General features: G+C 39.0%; 1 protein-coding gene across 1 annotated transcript in view; it reads right to left on the minus strand.

Annotated features, from left to right (window-relative positions):
* LOC114659704 (ribosomal protein S6 kinase beta-2-like) overlaps positions 1-21,957 on the minus strand; it is a 55,258-nt gene that overhangs the window by 10,771 nt on the left and 22,530 nt on the right. The window contains exons 7-14 of the mRNA XM_028812321.2: positions 20,452-20,552; positions 19,759-19,849; positions 19,360-19,450; positions 10,684-10,791; positions 7,807-7,869; positions 5,653-5,730; positions 5,454-5,561; positions 4,694-4,806 (exon numbers count right to left, since the gene is read on the minus strand). Of these exons, the coding sequence (XP_028668154.1) occupies positions 4,694-4,806; positions 5,454-5,561; positions 5,653-5,730; positions 7,807-7,869; positions 10,684-10,791; positions 19,360-19,450; positions 19,759-19,849; positions 20,452-20,552 (753 nt within the window). The remainder of the gene's footprint in view (positions 1-4,693; positions 4,807-5,453; positions 5,562-5,652; positions 5,731-7,806; positions 7,870-10,683; positions 10,792-19,359; positions 19,451-19,758; positions 19,850-20,451; positions 20,553-21,957) is intronic.

Raw genomic sequence — 21,957 nt, forward strand, 5'->3', positions numbered from 1 at the left:
TTCCTAGATGGTCTCCCATCCACGTACTGCTACATGATTTTTTTTAACCTGCTTAATCCAGGTTAGTCATGTGGGGAGGGTACTGGGGCCTATCCCCGATAGCATAGGACACAAGGCAGGAACAAGCCATGGACATGGTGACCACACACACTGGGGCCAATTTAGCATCAGCAATTCAACCTACATGTCTTTGGACAGTGGGGAAAAAACCAGAGCACCTGGAGGAAACTCAAATGCACACTTGAAGAACATGCAAACTCCACGCAGGGAGGACCTGGAACCCAAAGCCCTGGCCGGGCTCATATATGCTTAGTTTCAGGTGGAGGACCCATTTTGAAGAGCAGGTGGTGCGGTCCTACTTGAAACATGGATTCAGGTAGTAGACAGATTGGTCGTTTCTCCAACTACTTGGTGATAAGCCTCACCAAGCTTTGGATACATTTCTATTACAGAAGCAGTGAGAAGTTAATAAAAGGTGTCATTTTACTTGGGTACTTAGAAAGATTACAATAGGCAAGCTTTCGAGGCCACTCAGGTCCCTTCTGTAATCACATCTTGCCTGAAGAAGGGGCCTGAGTTGCCTTGAAAGCCTGCATATTGTAATCTTTCTAGGTAGCCAATAAAAGGTATCATTTTGCTTAACTTCTCACTACACCCATATTGGCTAACACGGTACAACACCCTAGTACAGTGGAACCTTGGGTCACGAACGTCTCTGAACACGTACAAATCGGGTTAGGACCAAAAAGCTCTCCAAACTTTTGCATCTGTTCACGACCACACACTTGGGTGACGAACAAGACAGTTTCCCTTCTGGAAAAGCATAAAGCATCACCTCTTTGGGAACAACACCAATTGGAAAACAGGTTCAAGACCATGGTCAACAGAAGTGTTCACCTCTGAACCAGAAGATGCGGTATTGCAGTTCCCCACCAACAACTGATCATCTGGGCACTGTAAGGAACATGAAAGTATTTCTAGCAAGTCTGTGCCAGTCTGGCGACTGACCACATCAATTTCTTCGGTAAGCAGATGCCGGTCTACAGTCAAGCGATGCTAAACACAAAGGGTTGCGTTATGAGCAGAACCCACCCAGCAACCTCTTCAGCCTGGACACACAGCAAAGGAGATCCTGCTTAGCGTCCCGTAACGGACAAAACTGTCATATTCAGTCTGGCTTCTGATTCGTCAAAACAGGTCCGTGCTCTGATTAACCGAGACAAACATGAAAGTGTAACACAACAATTTTCTTATAACTCATAAAAGCCTTGATGTAAATACTGCACCAGGCACATAAATACTGTACTATTAACCTCAACTGTACCAAACGAGTGGCTGAGGAGCTGGTGGCTGTGAGAATGTTGGTGAGGTTCAGTCACCCTGCCTTAGCTCCATCCATTGGTTATGGTCAGTGTGTCGCCAGCGCTAACCGTGTAGACATGCACTACTGTTTTGTTCACTTAAGGATCTTGACGTTTACACATTTCAAAGTTCTGCGGTGAAGTCCCAGTGGAGAACTGCAAAACCGCATTCTCTGGTTCAGAGGCAAGCGCTTTGTGTCGTAAGCTAAGTGCAGACCCTCATTCCCTGTCTCTGACCACTGTGAGTGATGCACTTCCCCGATGATGTAGGCTGATCTTTCCCCATCTCTGTTAGACCCCATCTTATCCATGCAGCATCGCAACTACACTCCACCCATCCACAGGGCAAATCCCATCCTTGTCACCAACTGAATTGCTGTTGACTCACACCACAAAGCATCTCAGTTTAAAGGATCGCTCTGTGGTGAGCTGTGAAACCGTGTTCTCTGGCTCAGAGGAGAGAGCTCTTGGCAGCATGAGCTAAACGGACACCTCTATCCATTAGCCGTGAACAGCCCTGTCTCTGGCCACTGTGAGCGGAGTGCTTCCCTGGTGACATTAGCTGATCTCTTTCTCTGCCTGTGCTCCATCAACGCTTTAGAACATTAGAACACTCTAGACGAGAGCAGGCCATTCAGCCTGAGTTGAGTTTTGAAAGTTCCTAAAGTCTTACTGTCTACCACACTACTTGGTAGCTTATACCAAGTGTCTATCGTTCTTTGTGTAAAGAAAAACTTCCTAATGTTTGTGTGAAATTTACACTTCACAAGTTTTTAACTGTGTTCTTGATGAACTCATTTTAAAGTCACCATCTCAATCCACTGGACTAATTCCCTTCATAATTTTAAATACCTCCATCATGTCACCTCTTAATCTTCTTTTGCTTAAACTGTAAAGGCTCAGCTCTTAAAGTTTTCCTCATAATTCAACCCCTATAGCCCTGGAATCAGCCGAGTCAATCTTCTCTGGTCAGCCTAGTTCTTTCTTCTCTGGAACACTTCAGCGACCATCCGTTTTATTCTAAATTTGCAAATATCTGAGTTAGCCTCAGTCCAAATTACCTTGGATAATCAGAGTTCTACTGCTTATGAAAAACTTTATTTCAGCTGAAACCTACAGAAGATGGATGAATGGATGGAGCTTCTCATCCTTATTATCATCCACTTACTGAATTCACTTAGTCCAATTATAGGGTCTTGAAAAGCTGCTGCCAATCAAGCAGATGTGACCTTAAATTGGATGAGTAAGTTTAAAACATCTTACAAACTGGAGATATGTTAATTGAATAATAATAATAATTTAAAAGTATTCCTATAAACTGTTCTTCAGGCACAGTTAGGCTACCATTCACTTACTTTTTTCTAGCTGGGTAACTTTCTTATGAGTGTTAAGATTGAACGTTTGTTTTAGATTTGTGTAAATTTTGTAATTTATTTTCCTATTCTCATATTAATCCCCTGTTTATATTTCTAGCAAGGTTTGTAGTTATGCCATGGGTTCTCACCTCATTTGGTTGCAGTTAGGGTCCACGGGTATAACTGGTTTATATTCCCCTTTTGTCTTAGTTTTCTGCTGCAGAATTAGCCACTTTGTTATTGTCCATTGGCTCGTCTTTGGATTATAACTGCTCTTGTTGCTCCTCTGGTTTTTGAAATTCCGCTTTTTCTTATGTTTCTTGATGCTAGGATTGCAGTCTTGATTTTGTTACCTTTTTGTATTGCTGTTTTATTATTATTTTTATTTTTTGTGTTCAGGCCACAAAGTCTGCTCTTAAAATTTAGGGCCTGGCCTTTTTTGTGTTTCCAGGCCTCATTGTTGCTATGAGACCTAGTTTTGACTTTATAGCCTTTTATAGCTTGGAGACCTAAATATAATAATAATAATAATAATAACACTTTTTCAAAAGTAATAACAAACAAGCAAATAAAATCAAGAACTCTATCGACTCTGAAATATAAAGGCAAAATGGACAACCTAAATAGTATAACCGAAATGAGAATGCATTAACATCCACCTTAAAAAAGTGTCTTTGTGTTAGACTGGTTGCTACGTCTCTGTCCTTCTAACAAATCACAAACATTTAATGCTGCTTTTCCGAATCCCTTACCAAAATGGCTTATAATAGAGACATAAGCATTGTATTTGTCATCCCAACAGGTGGCGTATTCCATTTATACTATTGAAGTGCATTACATTTACCATTCCAACAGATGGCCTATCACAAACATCCATCCATCTATCCATTTTCCAACCCGCTGAATCCGAACACAGGGTCACGGGGGTCTGCTGGAGCCAATCCCAGCCAACACAGGGCACAAGGCAGGAAACAATCCTGGGCAGGGTGCCAACCCACCGCAGTCACAAACATTCACAATGTTTTTAAAGTAATCTTATCAAAATGGCATATAAAAGAGACACATGCATTATATATCCCAAACATTTAAAGTAATAAAGTTCATTACATTTATTATTCCAACAGATGGTGCATCACAAACATTAGCTCTGCTTTTTAGAATCCCATACCAATCTACTCTATTCCAATATATTGGAATGCATGTAATAATGCATAATAATAAAACGCCTTGCATTTTAATTTCAACAGATGGCACAACACAAACAATAACACTGTTTTTACGAATGCCATACCAATCTAATCTACTGGAATGTATTTTATAATGCATAGTAATAAAATACATTGCATTTTGCATTCCAACATAGGGTGCAACACAAACATTAGCACTATTACAAATCTCATACCAAAATGGCAAATAACAGAGACATATGCATTGCATTTATCATTACAGCAGACGGCACATCACAGGCTACTACAAATGCCTCTGTTTGCCTTCTGGGAAATGACAAATACAATGCATCGGTTTACTACATATATTACAATATACCTTCCAATAGATGGTGTACTGCAAATGTTAACACTGAAGTCGATGTTGATTATTAAAATTTCAATATCCCTTACCAAAATGGCATATAACAGAGACATCTGCATTGTATTTGTCATTCCAGCAGATGGCACATCACAGACATTTGTAGTAAACACGAGACATTAGATGCCACTCGGTGACTGCCTCTGACTCACTAAAATTATGAAAATGAAAGCTACAACTGAAAAATCACTGGGAGAGTCAGCATATGTGACATGGCCTTAACTGTGGGAACCATCAGAGTACTTTTTTGCCTATGATGTTCTCACTGAGTATTTCTATATTTCATCCTTGTGCGCCAAAGAACACAAACCAAGCATGTCTTCCTCCAAAGTGTACATTCGGCAGAAACGGGATTCCCCTACGACCCAGAGGGAAAGAAATGTGAGTTACCTGATTGGGGTGCGGGGGCTGCTGTTGAGTCGACGAGGGGAGCGAAGCTTGGGCTCAAAAGAAAAACCTTCCTTTAGGCTCTCCAAAACTGAAGGAGCAACGTAGGTGAAACCCTAGGAAATACAAAAAGGCAACATTTGAGAGAAACAACATAACTCCAGTAGATCCCGTATCTCCTCAATGTGTTGGGGCAATTAGTCCAACAGGTTTTCTATACGTGACTTTCACAGCAGGAATTCACAGAACAAATCAGGTGATGGAGGTCAGTGAAAACAGCACAGGTCAAAACATTACCAGCAAGAACAATGAGGAGAAAACAGAAATGCCCATCGTCTCCCCCCTACCCCATGACCCGATCACATGTAATTTTATACTTTATTTAATTAAACATAGTCAACTGTTGTCCAAACGCATGCGTGAGTGGCTCTGTGACTGAATCAGGTGCTGCTTCGATCAAGTAATTTTGCGAGTTGCCAAAGTGCAGAAAATAAATACGAAGTCCATGTGTGCTAAGACTTTCTGTTAAGCACTTTCCCTTAGTGACTATTCGTATTGTTTTGTACAGAGGAAAGATGCTATAAAAATAAACGCATACAAGATGAGTGCATCTTTTTTTTTCCCCATTTATGATGCTAGTAATAGTGAGGGGATGTCTGATGTTCTGAATCTACATTTATATTCACTGGACTGATTAAATGTATTCCTTAAATATCCACTTGTGCCAAGTGAATAAGAGGTTTCAAAAGAAAAAGATACTGACCACAAACACCTGGTCAGCACTCTCACTGAGGGCCGAATCGTCTGGACTGTCCACCGGTGTCTGCCGGGTAAACCGCGTGTCAAATTGGCTGACATCTTCATCAGATTGCTGCAATCAGAAGAGGGAGGGCACAGAAGGTCATATGAGAGGTCCAGGCACAGATGGTGAGCTAGGCTTTTTTTTTTATTACTGTTTTTACCAGGCATGGTTTATATGGAGGCTCCACTTTCCGCGCTAACAGATCCTCCCAATTGGTGTGCCGGAAGAATGGGTGTTTCTGGGTAAAAAAAAAAAAGGAAAAAAAACCAAGAAGCTTCTGTTAGAATTTGCACCATCCACTGACACATCCATATGCTAACATTCAGCCACTCATTTTCCAAACCTGCTTAACCTCTGCTCCTTAGGGACAAGCTGACAGAGATGGGAGTAGATTCATACCTGGTGGCATGGATCGTGGACTATCTTACAGAGAGACCTCCGTATGTGCGTCTTGGGAACTGCAGGTCTGACATTGTGGTCAGCAACACAGGAGCGCCACAGGGGACTGTACTTTTTCCGGTCCTGTTCAGCCTATATACATCGGACTTCCAATACAACTCGGAGTCCTGCCACGTGCAAAGGTTCGCTGACGACACTGCTATCGTGGACTGCATCAGGAGTGGGCAGGAGGAGGAGAATAGGGACCTAATGAAGGACTTTGTTAAATGGTGCGACTCAAACCACCTACAACTGAACACCAGCAAAACCAAGGAGCTGGTGGTGGATTTTAGGAGGACCAGACCCCTCATGGACCCCGTGATCATCAGAGGTGACTGTGTGCAGATGGTGCAGACCTATAAATACCTGGGAGTGCATCTGGATCATAAATTAGACTGGACTGCCAATACTGATGCGCTGTGTAAGAAAGGACAGAGCCGACTATACTTCCTTAGAAGGCTGGCGTCCTTCAACATCTGCAATAAGATGCTGCAGATGTTCTATCAGACAGTTGTGCCAAGCGCCCTCTTCTACGCGGTGGTGTGCTGGGGAGGCAGCATTAAGAAGAAAGACGCCTCACGTCTGGACAACTGGTGAGGAAGGCAGGCTCTATTGTTGGCATGGAGCTGGACAGTTTAACATCTGTGGCAGAGCGACGGGCGCTCAGCAGGCTCCTATCAATTATGGAGAATCCACTACATCCAATAAATAGTATCATCTCCAGAGAGAGGAGCAGCTTCAGCGACAGACTGCTGTCACCGTCCTGCTCCACTAACAGATTGAGGAGATCGTTCCTCCCCCAAACTATGCGACTCTTTAATTCCACCTGGGGGGGTAAAAGTTAACATTTAACATTATACAAAGTTATTGTCTGTTTTTTTTACCTGCATTATTATCAATCTTTAATTTAATATTGTATCAGTATGCTGCTACTGGAGAATGTGAATTTCCCATTGGGATTAATAAAGTATCTATCTATCTATCTATCTATCTATCTATCTATCTATCTATCTATCTATCTATCTATCTATCTATCTATCTATCTATCTATCTATCTATCTATCTATCTATCTATCTATCTATCTATCTATCTATCTATCTATCTATCAAAGCAATGTCTCATAATGGCTGCAGCGTATGCCAGCAAGCATCAAGCGCTTGGCAGAAAAAAATCTCTGGACTGGGTGCCAGTACTTTGCAGGGTGACATCACATATCAGGGAACAATTGTAAATGAATGTCTTTGGAAAGTGGGAGGAAACCCGAGCACGCAAATGAAGTCCATGTGGACAAGGGGAGAACATGGAAACTTCATGCAGGGAGCACCCAGGACATGAACTGTGGAATCCAGCAGTGCTACTACTGCACCTAGACAGTCAAGCAGATGGGCAGACAGTCAGACAGACTGAACTGAAAGACACTACGATCAATCGATAGATAGATTGATAGATAGATATCTTCATTTACCTCCAGAGGAAAGTTTGGCTTTTTACAGAAGTTCAATAAATAAATACATTTTATAATATTTTAACAAACATCAACCCCCTCTTAAATACACAACATATGTGAATGTTTAACCGCAACCTTATCATATTCCTTTTTCTGGTTAATTAATACTTATTATGTACATTCGCACATATTTATATGCTCCTATACATAAACCCAAAAAATACAGAGAAAGCACAGGCAGGGATTCTCACATTCATGAACGTACACATGTACACAGATACAAATGCACTGACCTTTTAAAAAATGGATTCACACCCACTTTCAGACAAACATCTATAAAGACAAACAAGGTTCACATACAAATATGCACACAAATACACAAACACACACACACACACACACACAGAGCAGAGACATTTAGGTGTCACCTGTATATCAAGACAGTCCCCTGGTCCTGAGCCGAGTCTCTGGGATGGGCTTTTCTTAAGCAGCTGTGAAAGCAAACAGTGACACCATGTGGATAAATAAAGCAAGTACGCGTATAGATAGATAGATAGATAGATAGATAGATAGATACTTTATTAATCCCAATGGGAAATTCACAATATAGACAATATAGACAGAATGATGAGAGAATTAGGAGCTGACACACAGGGAAAATGAGTAGGATGCTGACAAATGGAGGACACACTGATAAATTGACAACTAGACAGATATATTGACATGACATCCTTATAGTACCTAAGGCAGAAAGATCTTAATTATAATTAGTGATGGAAGGTGCCTTTGAATTGCTTTGCCTAAATATACTGTAGATTAGATAGATATGAAAGGCACTGTATGATAGATAGATAGATAGATAGATAGATAGATAGATAGATAGATAGATAGATAGATAGATAGATAGATAGATATGAAAGGCACTATATAATAGATATTCTTTAGTAATAGCCCTATAAATCCTATAATAGATTGCTTGATAGACTGCCTTGCAAAAATATTCTGTCCCTTTATCAATTCTCTAATTTTACTAAATCACAAATCTTAATCCCAAATTTTATACTTTGTAACATATTTATTTCAAAGCACTGAAACTCAAAGTGAGTTTTTGTTTAAATGTGAGTTTGCATTACATTAGAAAAAAATGTAATAAAAGAGGAAACACATGTTATTGCATAATTTTTTCTCCATACAATTTTAAACTTTATATTGTGTTTTCTTTAAGAACATTAAAAAAAAACAGCACTGCTATGTCTTTTTTGTAATATGGAGACCAAATCTGCACACACTAGTCCAGGTGAGACACCTCACTAGTGTGTTGTTCAACTTAACTATAATCTCTCTTGACGTGTACCCCCATGTCAGGGCACTATATAACCTAACATCCTGTCAGCTTTCTCAAACACTTCTGTCCACTGTCTTAATGTAGACAGTGATAGGTCAACTTTGGCTCTTAGGTCCTTCTCATAAGGGGTACTTTCAAGTGTCAGACCTCCCAATGTGTATTAAAATCTAATGTTTTTACTTCCTACGTGTAATTCTTTACATTCACCAAAATTAAATTTCATCTGCCACAAATCTGCCCGAGCCTGTATGCTCTTCAAGTCCCTCTGTAACAATTCAGTTGATTCTACATTATCTGCCCTTCCACCTAGTTTGGTATCATCTGCAAACTTAACATTTTATTGATTATATTCCTGTCCAGATTATTTATGTACATTAAGAAAAGAAGGGGCCCCAGCACTGACCCTTGCTGGACACACTTTTAACATCATAACCCCCAAAGGTCAGGTGAAAAGACAATTTCCCCTCAGGGATTAATAACATATATCATCATCATCTAATAACGAAAATGATCCCCTCACCATCAGCCTTTGCTTCGTTTGTTTGAGCCAATTGTGAACCCATCTACAGACCGCACCCTAAATTCAAACTTCTTTTGGTCTGATCATATAACCTTTCATGTGGTTCCTTATTAAAACGCTTCTGAAAAATCAAGATAAATATGATCATATGCACCTCTTTGATTATATGCTTTTGTTGCTTCCTCATAGAATTCCAGCATATCAGTGAAACTTGACCTTCCTTTGAACCCATGCTGCTGCATTGTTAATACATTATTAATACACCTGATCTAGACATGTGCTGCTCAATTGTTTCCTTAATAATCACTTCCACTAATTTATCTGTGATGACCTGTACTGTAGTTACTTGAATCTGCCCGATCTCCCTTGTCAAATAATCAGATAATATTTGCTGGCTGTGAATCAGTGTGGAGAGATTTTCAAAAAAATATGTGACAAAGGTTTATATCTATACTCAGTAACTTCCTTAAGCACTCAAGGATAAATGTTATCTGGTCTAGGTGATTTGTTAGATTTCAGCCTATTTAATCCTCACAACTCTTCTCTCTCTAAAATTTCCCAGTCTCTCAGTACCTCTTTAGTTGTCCCTGTTACTTTTGGGAGGTTCTCAAATTCCTCACACAAATAAACTTCAATAAAATGTAAGTTCAAACCATTCATGGTTTGTGCTGCATATTCTAGTTTACCTTTACCGTTCTGAATACTCTTCACTTCCTCCATAGCTGTTCTTTTAATATTGAAAAAACTGAAGGAATATCTTTTGGTCATCTTTTACCTTATCTGCAATATTTGTCTCCAACTGCCTTTTAGCCTTCTGAATATCCTTTTTAACCATTGTTCTCATGTTCTCATACGCCCTACAGTTGGCATTGAAGATACTGGTCTTATATATCTTATATGTTTTCCTTCGTAAGTATCTTTTTAGTTCCTTATTTACCCATCTTGGAATTTTCTTTAGTTCTTTTCAGGATGAATTTGTCCTGCATTATATGCTGGATAAGCTCATCAGGTTAAAGCTGTTATTTATTTCCCAACTTTGCTCAATGTTCTGAATGATTCTAGAGGGCTTGCTTCAGGATGTTCAGGTTGGCACAGATGGGTTTTGTGCTCTACCGTTTTCAAATAGTACCACAGATTCTCAGGCAGATTGAAAATCTTACACATTCAGACCATTTATCAAAATGCTGCTGCTGGAGTATGTGAATTTTCCCTTGGGGATAATTAATTAATTAATTAATTAATTAATTAATTAATTAATTAATGTATGTATGTATGTATCTATCTTTCTATCATTCTGCAGCATATGTAACCATAAGACTCACTGGGATGGGTGAGGGACATGTAAGACAGAACATACTGGAAATGACCTTGTGATCAGAAGAGTGGACAGACAAAAGGGCATTTAGGGTGAATAAGAGGCCGGCTGGATGCCCTGCTAACCTTTTTCAACAGGTCCCTGGCATCCTGAGTCAGATATGGAGGCAGAATCAGCTTACACTTGAGGATCTTGTCGATGGTCTTCTTCCTGTTCTCTGCTGTAAATGGGGGCTGTGAACCAAAAAAAAAAAATTTAGTAAAGTAGGACCGTGGGCAGTGCCAAGATTAAGGAACTAGCGAGTGGGAAGAACCTGCAGGATGTTGGGAATGAGGTCAGCATAAAGCTTTATATTTGGAATTAAAAAAAGCAAAGCAAATGGATTGGTAAACACTGACCACAAACCAATAGGTATAAAATAAACATGACAAGGATGGGTACTGTAGAATCGATAACATATTTCCATTGAGTTATGGAAGGTGCATTACAATCCTTCCAGTTACATAAAATCAGTCAACAAACTAACAATATTGCAGGAAATCCCTGTATTGTATTGCTAGACAGACAAATCCTATTGGCTGTTTTTTCAATCATTAATGTAAAAGGACATGACAGCATTGTAAATCAAACACCATCTAAAAGAAAAGCAGACATCTTCCCTCAGAATGGTCTTAACTTCCTTGACATTAACCTCGAGTGTGACTTGAGCTTGGAATTCTACGCAATTACAGTCAAAACTGAGTTGGGCTTGGGGTGATGTGTAATGATTTGCTTCATAGTGTTAAGCCCGAGGAACTCACGGGACAGCATTCCGCTGCCATCTAGTGAATGAAATAACATGAAAAAAAATATTCACTTTATAGTAACTCTAGGTAATTCATTAATATTTGAGAGTGGGGTGGAGCCTCCAACAACAAACACAATAGAAAAGGAAAAGCTGTGAGGGCAGTTTCAGTACAAACTGAAGCTGCACAAATCGAGTGAGGGTGATGATGATGGGAATTGGTCATCAGACATTGACACAGAAAGTGCAACTAGAATAAAAGAGGACATTTGTGATTGCACAACTTTTGAGAAGCCTTTTTTGATAGATACTTTGGTTAATAAACCTTGCGATTGAACTCATATAGTTGCAGTTGTGTTGAGGAGCTGCAACCATTTCAAGCTGCTGTAACACTCCAATTCAGTTCTGCTCTTCCGAGACCTTAAATGTGGCTTTATTAAATATTAGAGTGTTAATCAGCAAGATTTTTTACATTAACGATTTCATCAGTAATAGGAAAATGAACTTTCTTACACTAAGTGAAACATGGCTCAGTTGTGATTTGGGTTCACCAAGGCAATTTACTCGAGCCAATTAAACTGTAAAGATGCCGGATTTTGTACCTTCACGTCTTTCGAGTATCTTGCAGTTGTTATTCAAGGAGTGTCCCAGTGTCTCGTATTGACAGTTTATAGATCTCCTAAATATAATACATCTTTTATTGAGGAACTCACAGACTTAGAATCTTTAATAATAACTAACTATGACATGTCCCTAATTGAAGGCAATTTTATTTCATGTGGATAACCAGTGTGACCTGAAAGCAAGAGAATTCATGAACTTACTGCACTCCTTTGATCTGAGTCAGCACGTCAGCCAGACCTCACATAAGGGAGGACACATGATGTATTTAGTGATTTCAAAAGGATTAAAAGTTGATAAGAGGAAGGCCGTGGATGTCGGTATATCGGACCATTTTTGCATACTATTTCATATAGAAATACCGTTAACCACAACTAATGAGAATCATATTGTTAAAGATTGTTATTTTTAAACATCTGCAGCTTCAACGTTTACTAATATTCTAAACAATCAGTCCTATTGTTGTGGTTACCTCAATAATGCTAATAGTGTAAAGAGTAAGGTAGAAACTTTTAATGCTAAGGTGAGAGCTGCAGCTGACATAGTGGCCCCTGAAAAAACAGTTAAGAAATCCTCCAGCACTAAAATATCTTGGAATACTCAAAGAAATGTCTGATTTAAAGAGAACATGCCGGAGATCTGAGTGTAAGTGGAGAAAAACGAAACTAACAGTCCATTACGAAATATTGATGACACAAATAACTGAATATAACATTATTCAATTATAAATGATAATGCTAGTAATCCAAGAATTTTACTCTCAACCATTGATCGTCTTCTAAACCATCTACTCAATGGAATGCCTCCTAAAAACTACTAGTGAAATTGCGAGATTTTTGCTATATTTTTTAAACACCAAATAAATGATATTAGAAATAAGAAATAAGTATATACACCCAAAGTTAATCCATTTGAATCGCAGCATGCTCTTTTAAGCAAGTTAAATTCTTTGACCTGAATAGATCATCCCAAACAAATAATTACGCTACTGAAACCCTCCACCTGTGTCCTTGACCCAGTACCAACAAGTGTTTTCAAAGAAGTCTCCAATGTGCTAAATGATAATGTACTTGACAGTGTAAACTCATTATTAGATACGAGGGTCTTCCCTGGCTGTCTGAAAGCTCCAGTTAAACCCCTGCTCATGAAAAATAATCTCGACTCCTCTGTTTTTGACATCTTTACACTAATTTCTAACCTACCTTTCGTAAGTAAAATTCCAGAAAAGGCAGTAACTAAGCAGCTAAATAATTATTAGATTCAACATTCTATTCTTGATAGGTCAGGTTTTAGAACAAATCACAGTATGGAAACTGCACTGGTTAAAGTAGTAAATGATTTGTGGGTTAATGCGGACAGAGGTTGCATATTTGTTCTTGTAGACTTGAGTATAGCATTTGACTCCATAGACCACAGTATTTTTATAAATCGCCTTTAGACAGTTGGTGGGCTTCTCCGGAAGAGTATTACATTGGTTTCAGTTTTACTTAACAGGTAGAAAATTAGTTAGATGTGGTGATTATACCTCGGAGACCCATGATATTGCATATGGTGCACCACAAGGATCTATTCTGGGTCTGCTACTTTATTCAATCTACACGCTTCCATTAGGTCAGATTATCTCAAAACACAAGGTGAGCTACCACAGCAATGCAGATGACACACAGCTTTATTTATCGATAGCGCCTGATGACCCTGATGCTTTTGGCTTCTCTAATCGAAAGTTTTAGCACTATTTCCATTTGAATGAGTAGTAATTTTCTCAAACTAAATAAGGAGAAAACAGAAATCTTAGTGATTGGCAAACATGGATATAGTGAGGGTATTAGAAATAAATGAGATCTTTAAGGTTTAAAAAGTCAAGGTGGAGGTAAAGAATTTAGGGGTAATTATTAACTCTGACCTAAACTTTAAAATTGCATATTAACCAGACTACTAGGATTGCATTTTTTCACTTAAAGAATATAGCAAAAGTTAGACCTCTTATAACTTTAAAAGACGCTGAAAAATTTGTTTTTAGTCATCTAGATTACTGTAACGCACTCCTAACAGGACCACCTAAGAAAGACACCAATCGTCTGCAATTAGTGCAGAATGCAGCAGCAAGAATCTTAACTAGGAAAAGAAAATTTGAACACATATCACCGGCTTTAGTGTCATTACGTTGGTTACCTGTGTCATTCAGAATTGACTTTATAATACTACTAATGGTTTACAAAGCCTTAAAAAAATCTCACCCCATCCTGTATTTTGGAATGCCTGTCCCCTTACACTCCCAGGTTGTAACCAAAGATCTTTGAATGGCGGTCTTCTTGTAATTCCAAAAACTAAACTTAAAAGAATTGGCGAGGCGGCCTTGTGCTGTTATGCACCCGAAATCTAGAATACTTTACCGACAGAAAATCAACAGGCTAGTACTATGAATCATTTAAAAAAACTGCTGAAAATCTATTATTTTAATTTTGGCTTTTTCGTAGCTACATTTTAATTGAATTCCTAATAGACTGTATGGGTACAGAATGATCATATTCTTCAAGGCTCCTCAATCTGTACTAATCTCTGTTTTTCTCTGCTCTCTTTTCCGGTTCTTCTGTGGTGGCAATCTGCACGACCACCAAATGATCAAGGCACCATGTAGCCCCCTGCATTGATGGATTGAAGGTGGGTGTCTCACCTATCCACACAATGAACATCATCAGATCCTATCATGTGAAGCCTGAAAACCAAGAGGCCTGATTTAAGAACACTTATGTTCGGTACAATGCCCAGTGGTGACTGGGTGGTCTTTTGGCCCTAGAACCCTTGAAGATTTAGATTTTTCTCCAGCCTAACTTTGTTTTTTTTTTTTCTTTGTCCTTCCAGGTATCTGAACTTACCTTTTCCTTTATTACTTATTCTTTAATATTATTTCCTAACTAGACAAAGAGCCAGTTTCGACAACGTAAGATGAAACAAGCACGAGTTTGTGTCAGCAGTGTATGAAGAACAAATGATAAGTAATGAAGAAGTTGTTTTGTAATGATTGTAGTCCGCTTTACTCATTACTGTACAGGCTTGTACTGTTAGTTGATGAATTTTCCAGGCCTATAGTATAATATTGAATGATGAATGTTCCAGTACAATATGGAATAGTAATAAGTATAAGCGCCACAAACCTGATATAGGTGTATTGAATGAATGCGTAATTGAATCAGACTGCGTAATTAGGCCTCAAGCTGTAGTTGAAATTGCCTTTCAGGCCTCTAGAGCTTTAATCGAAGTCGCCTTTCTCTTTGAATTTTTGCGGCCGTAAATCCGCCGCCTGCCGTGATGTTGGTGTTGGATGTCGGTCTCGTAAGGTTTTTCAGGCAGCTGTGCAGAAGGCGACTGCGCATTCGGCTTCGGACGGACGTGAGTGAGTGAGTGAGGAGGCAGGCGAATTATGTATTAAGATTTTAATTGTTTTTTTGTTTCATATAACTTTCTTTTTGTCATCTTGTAAAGCAATCTGAGCTACATTGCCTGTATGAGAATGCGCTACATAAATAAATGTTGGTCTTCTTCTTCTTCACTGTTGCTAAAGGCTTAGTAGACCTGATGACAAGCCACACCGTGCAGTGGTGGTCAAAAGATGACCTCTTGTGGTTGACTCTGCTGTTTTATATATGTGGAGTGGGATTTACTTAGAGACATCCTAGGTCATGTCTACCAGGAAAAGCCATTTGGCAAAGACAATGAGATGTTCATCTGAGGTCGCATGAATGCTCTCACTGTCTCTCCTTACTTTCACCAGTGTGCGCATGAACTATACTTGTTCTCTCTTAATGGTAAATAATTTCACTAACCTAAAAAAATACAATGCTATTCTGAAAGAACTGTATATGTTGGCTACTAAATAATGCTCTGGTCTCTTTGCTGTGAAGCTAGCATGCCACAATGTTTTTTTTTTTTGTTTATTTGACCTTATCGATTTTGGTTCTTTCACACACTGAGGCCTGCAGGCAACCACTTGTTGGAGCGCATCTTCACACCACTGTCGTGATGGACATTTCCATTAACTGTACTGTATAAGTTCCTCTAAATTACCTGTTTAAATGATAGAATTTGGCATAAATGGAAAGTCTAAAGGTAGGGGGGGTGGGCCCTAACTTGTGAATTTCCCCTTGGGATTAATAAAGTATCTATCTATCTATCTATCTATCTATCTATCTATCTATCTATCTATCTATCTATCTATCTATCTATCTATCTATCTATCTATCTATCTATCTATCTATCTATCTAACTTCCACATTTATGATGCATTATTTAAACAAGACATTTAATTATGGCATCACAAGTGAATGAGAACTGTGTGACTCGCAATAATCAAATAAAAGAGAATCTTTAAACTGGTTCTCGGGGTGTGTGACTTCTTCACAAATTAAATAAGTCCGCATTCAGGCTTGAACCCCATTGAGATATGTTGTGACAGGACCATAAATGGGAAGTTCTATTTCAAAAGCCCTCCAATGTGGTTGAATTCAAACATTTTTGTAGGAGAAGAGTGGGCCACAATTTCTCCACAGTGATGCCAAAGACCTCCAGTTATTGTTTGAGTGCAGTTGATGCCATTGAAGGTGGCACAACATAGCATTAGGTTTAGTGGGGGGGGTAGTACTTTTTCACATGAGTGATTTTGTCATTGGTAATTTTTGTCCTTCAATAAATCACATGATCATTAAAAACTGTGGATTGTGTTTACTTAGGTGGTCTTTTGTATTAAAAACTTTGGAGATTCAAAACAATTTAAGTCTTATGAATAAGCAAAAGTGGAGGAAATTGAGAAGGGGCAAATACTTTTTCATGACACTGTATGTTAAAAATGTGAGGTAGCTGGCATATGGTAACTGCTTTTATTAATAGTTATTTTTTTTCCTTTTCCATTACTGCCTGATTCATAAAGACAGCAAGTGCCTGTTTATCCACATAATGAGAGTCGAGCCCGAGGACTGCCACTTTAATTGGCCATTTTTTTTTTTTTTCTTGGCCAGGCTTAATGGTCAAAGTCACAGTTCCTACTGAACAAAACAAAAAAAAACAAAAAAAAACGGCAGACTGCCATTGTGTTTGCTAACAACAAGAGCTTCACCGGCCCCCCACTCACAAACTACAATGAGCTCTCTATTAAATTGCTCCCATCACTATGACCTCCTTGTAGCTACAAGAGACGCTCATTATTTAGCACAATGCTGAAAGAACTGTTTGTGATTTAGCAATGAGCTGTTTGCAGACTGGGATGGCTGAGGGGAGGTTTCCATATCAGTAAGGCTGGTTTGTTTCATTACCCATTCATTCTCTACAGCCTAAATATCCAATCAGATAATTCAAAAAGCTACAATATTAAAAAAATAAATAAACAAACAACGGCCAACTTTTAATTCTAATCGCAGTCCTGTGGGTACCCTGTGGCTGCAAGCTTTTGTTCCAACCAATGTCCCAATCATTCATTTTTTACTAACTCATAATAGCTGTGCTTTCAGTCTAAGTAATCAATGTAGAGCTCTGCAATAATGTTTGAAGTGGTGGCATTAAGGGTACTGCAGAAGTCCCGCTTGGAACATATTTTGTAATGAATGGGATAGTAAAACGGGTTAAAAGTTGTCATTCCAACAGATGGCACATCACAAACATTTAAGGTAATAAAATGCATTACTACGAATATTTGGCAATGCACCATCCATTAGAATTATAAATGCAATGCACATGTCTCTGTTATATGCCATTTGGTATGGGATGCGCAAAAGCGGTGTTAATGTTTGTGATGTGCCATCTGTTGGAATGATTAAGGCAATACACATTTCTATTATAAACCATTTGGTATGGGATTTGTAAAAGCAGTGTTAATGTTTGTGATGTGCCACCTGTTGGAATGACAAAGGCAATACATATTTTTCTGTTATAAACCATTTGTTATGGGATTTGTAAAATCAGTGTTAATGTTTGTGATGTGCCATTGTTGGAATGACAAAGGCAATCCATATTTTTTCTGTTATAAACCATTTGGTATGGGATTTGTAAAAGCAGTGTTAATGTTTGTGATGTGCCACCTGTTGGAATGACAAAGGCAATACATATTTTTCTGTTATAAACCATTTGTTATGGGATTTGTAAAATCAGTGTTAATGTTTGTGATGTGCCATTGTTGGAATGACAAAGGCAATGCATATGTTTCTGTTATAAACCATTTGGTATGGAATTTGTAAAATTAGTGTTAATGTTTGTGATGTGCCATTGTTGGAATGACAAAGGCAATGCATATTTCTCTGTTATAAACCATTTGGTATTGGATTTGTAAAAGCAGTGTTAATGTTTGTGATGTGCCATCTGTTGGAATGACAAAGACAATGTGCATGTTTCTGTTATAGACCATTTGGTAAGGGATTTGTAAAAGCAGTTTTAATGTTTGTGACATGTCATCTGTTGGAATGATATAGTAAACACTCTCACATTATTGGGAATTAGTTTTGTACATTTACTTTTACTTGAAATGTTGCTCTTGAGGTTCTTATAGACCAAGTAAAATATGTCATGTGTAAAAACTGATGATGATAAGTAAATACCAAAAGTATCTAAAGTTTCCCAAGTGATGGAGATGAAAGAAATGCTGAAATGTAGTATGAAAATGAACGCAGTAATACGGTAATAGACAGACACACATATGCATCAGCCTTAAAATCTGCATTTTTCAGATTGGAATTTTTAGTGTTTTTTTTTTTGTATATTTAGGAATTTTAGTTTTTGGTTTTAGATAAAATTAGCAAAACTTTTCACTTTGCCATTACAGATCACTGAGTGTAGACTGATGGGCAAAAACTGCAAATATATCCATTTAAATATTAAATCTATAAAGCAATTAAGTATAAAGAAAGTGAAGAGGTCTGAACTACTTCTGAATCTCTTGTATAACACAGCAGCCACTAAACGTCCTCAGATGAGTACATTGGATCCTCACACACTGCTTCATGTCTCAGTTTTTCAGATGACCACAATGCACAGGGGGCAATGTTTCATGGATGGGTGAAACACAAGTTGAACTCTTTGGCAGAAATGTGAAATGTTATATTTGCGGGGGGAAAAAAAAACGCTGCCCACCAACACCAAAACCATGAAGCGGGATGGAGGGAATACCATGGTGTGGGGCTCTTTGTTGCCTTGTATATACTGTACTTGTTTAATTGGTAAACAGGCAAGTATAGCGATTTGCTCCTGATCAGACTTTGGTCCTGAAGCAGCAACCTTCAAGTTCCATTACAGCTCTCAGGGTGGTCTGCCGACTTGTCACATTTAATTTTACTATCAGTCTTGTGAGAGAAGACATACAGAAAGTGTGCGTCTGTGAGAGAGACAGTGTGTACTCAAAGTAGGAAGCACATACCGAGCCGGTCAACATGTCATACATGAGGGCCCCTAGGCTCCACCAGTCAACAGCACGATTGTGACCACTCCGCGTCAAGATCTCTGGAGCCCTGCAAACAGATTTGCACGTCAGATATTTGTCACAAGCACACAGAGTTCACATCAGTTCTTAATTATTAATATGATGCATCTGCAGCACTGCTTACACTAACAAGAACCTCACATACCCAGATGTCTCACCTAGCACGATACCGGGATCCCGGCTCACAGGCCAAGCTGAAAGCTTACATGTCTGAGATTTTCTGTCATCCATTTGCTTCATTTCAGTCAAGAAGATGGCTACCAATTTTTTGAAGCCCCAGCAGAATTTCCTAGTACTTTTCAGGATGCAAAATGGCGACTGTGACTGCATACTCACATGTACTCAATGGTCCCGCAGAATGTATGAGTGACTGCGCCATCATGAATCGACTCCTTACAAAGTCCGAAGTCTGTTAGCTTAATGTGACCTGCAAAACCATAAAATGACAGAAAGATATTTCAGAAATGAATTTCCCCTTGGGATTAATAAAGTATCTATCTATCTATCTATCTATCTATCTATCTATCTATCTATCTATCTATCTATCTATCTATCTATCTATCTATCTATCTATCTATCTATCTATCACATCATTGACCAAGTAGAGTCTCTTTAAGTGGACCGAAGCTGTGACAGTCGCTAGATGAGGGGTGTGGAAGACGTTTTCACTGCCATACTGAGCCAACATCCTCCATTTCAGCAGGCTTCACTCCCTCCGCCCAAAGAAATTCACTATGTACTGTTCAACAGTGGTGCAATTCTGCAGCGGAGCATCCATGTTGATGTGACCATGGCTTAATGGCAGAGAGCTGTGCTGTGCGTGTTCAAACTACCCATAAGCCATTGCGAATGTGTCATAATGCGTCAGCTTCTATCAGTTGCAGTTAACGCGTAATTTTCAAATTTCTTTCACTCTTTGATTTACCCTCGCATTTACCCAATTATGTTGACCTCATTTGTAATTCGATTTGGACAAAAAGCATCTGCTAAGAGAATACATGTAAAAATAAATGTGAAGATCAGCCTCACCATACTGGTTCAGCATAATATTCTCAGGCTTCAGGTCCCGATAGATTATCCCATTTGAATGCAAATGTCCCAAGGCCAGAGTGATTTCTCCAAGGTAGAAACTGCAAGAGGAAACACACATTTTGATTGTGATAAACTCAAAACAATCCTAAAATGCAATATAATTAGAACATTAGAATAATCTAGAAGAGAACAGGCCATTCAGCCTAACAAAGCTTACCAGTCCTGTCCACTTATTTCTTCCAAAAAAACATCAAGTCGAGTTTTGAAAGTCCCTAAAGTCTTACTGTCTACCGCACTACTTGATCGCTTATTCCAAGTGTCTATCGTTCTTTCTGTAAAGAAAAAAAATCCTATTGTTCATGTGAAATTTACTCTTAACAACTATCCAACTACGTCTAGATGTTCTTGATGAACTCATTTTAAAATAACCGTCTGGATCCACTGGACTAATTCCCTTCATAATGTTAAACACTTCAGTCAGTCAGGTCTCCTCTTAATCTTCTTTTGCTTAAACTGTAAAGGCTCAGCTCTTTTAATCTTTCCTCCTAATTTATCTCCTGTAGCCCTGAATCAGCCTCGTCGCTCTTCTCTGGACCTTCTCTAGTGCTGCTATGTCCTTTTTGTAGCCTGGAGACCCAAACTGCACACAGGACTCCAGATGAGGCCTCACCAGTGTGTTATAAAGCTGGAGAAGAACCTCCTATGATTTGTACTCCACACATCAAGGCGCTATATAATCTGACATTCTGCTTGCCATATTAATGGCTTCTGAACACTGTCGGGAAGTCGATAGCTTAGAGTCCACTATGACTCCTAAATCCTTCTCATAAGGTGTGCTCTCGATTTTCTGACAGACCCTTTGTGTATTCAAACCTCACATTTTTACTTCCCGTGTGGAACTCTTTACATTTACTGACATTAAATTTCATCTGCCACAAATCTGCCCAAGCCTGCATGCTATCCGAGTTCTTCCGAGATGATATAACGGATTCCAAATTATCTGCTAATCTACCTATCTTGGTATCATCTGCTAACTTCACCAGTGTGTTACTTATATTCCTATCTAAATCATTTACCGTATATACTTGAATATAAGCCGAGTTTTTCAGCACCCAAAATGTGCTGAAAAAGTCACCCTCGGCTTATATTCGAGTCAGGTCCCGCTGCCCCCCGGTGTATGAACAAGCCAGTTTCCCTTTCGGTTTGTGCACGCCGATGATTTCCGCACGTGTTCAGTCTCTCCCTGTGCATTCCCAGTGCAGTGAGCGCGAGAGACACACACACGCGAGAGAGCGAGACACACACACACACGTGCGCGAGAGAGATACCATATTGTTTTTGTTGACCCTATTCTCCACTTACAGAGCTACTTTACTGTTTTTCTTTGAAATAAATACTCAAAGACATTTAACTCTTTTAGGGCGGATGTCGACTTTTGTCGACAGGAGGGGTTGAAGGCGGATGTCGACAAAAGTCGACATCCAGGGATAAAGGGCGACAATC

The sequence above is a fragment of the Erpetoichthys calabaricus genome, chromosome 10, assembly GCF_900747795.2.
Source record: "Erpetoichthys calabaricus chromosome 10, fErpCal1.3, whole genome shotgun sequence".
NCBI lineage: Eukaryota > Metazoa > Chordata > Cladistia > Polypteriformes > Polypteridae > Erpetoichthys > Erpetoichthys calabaricus.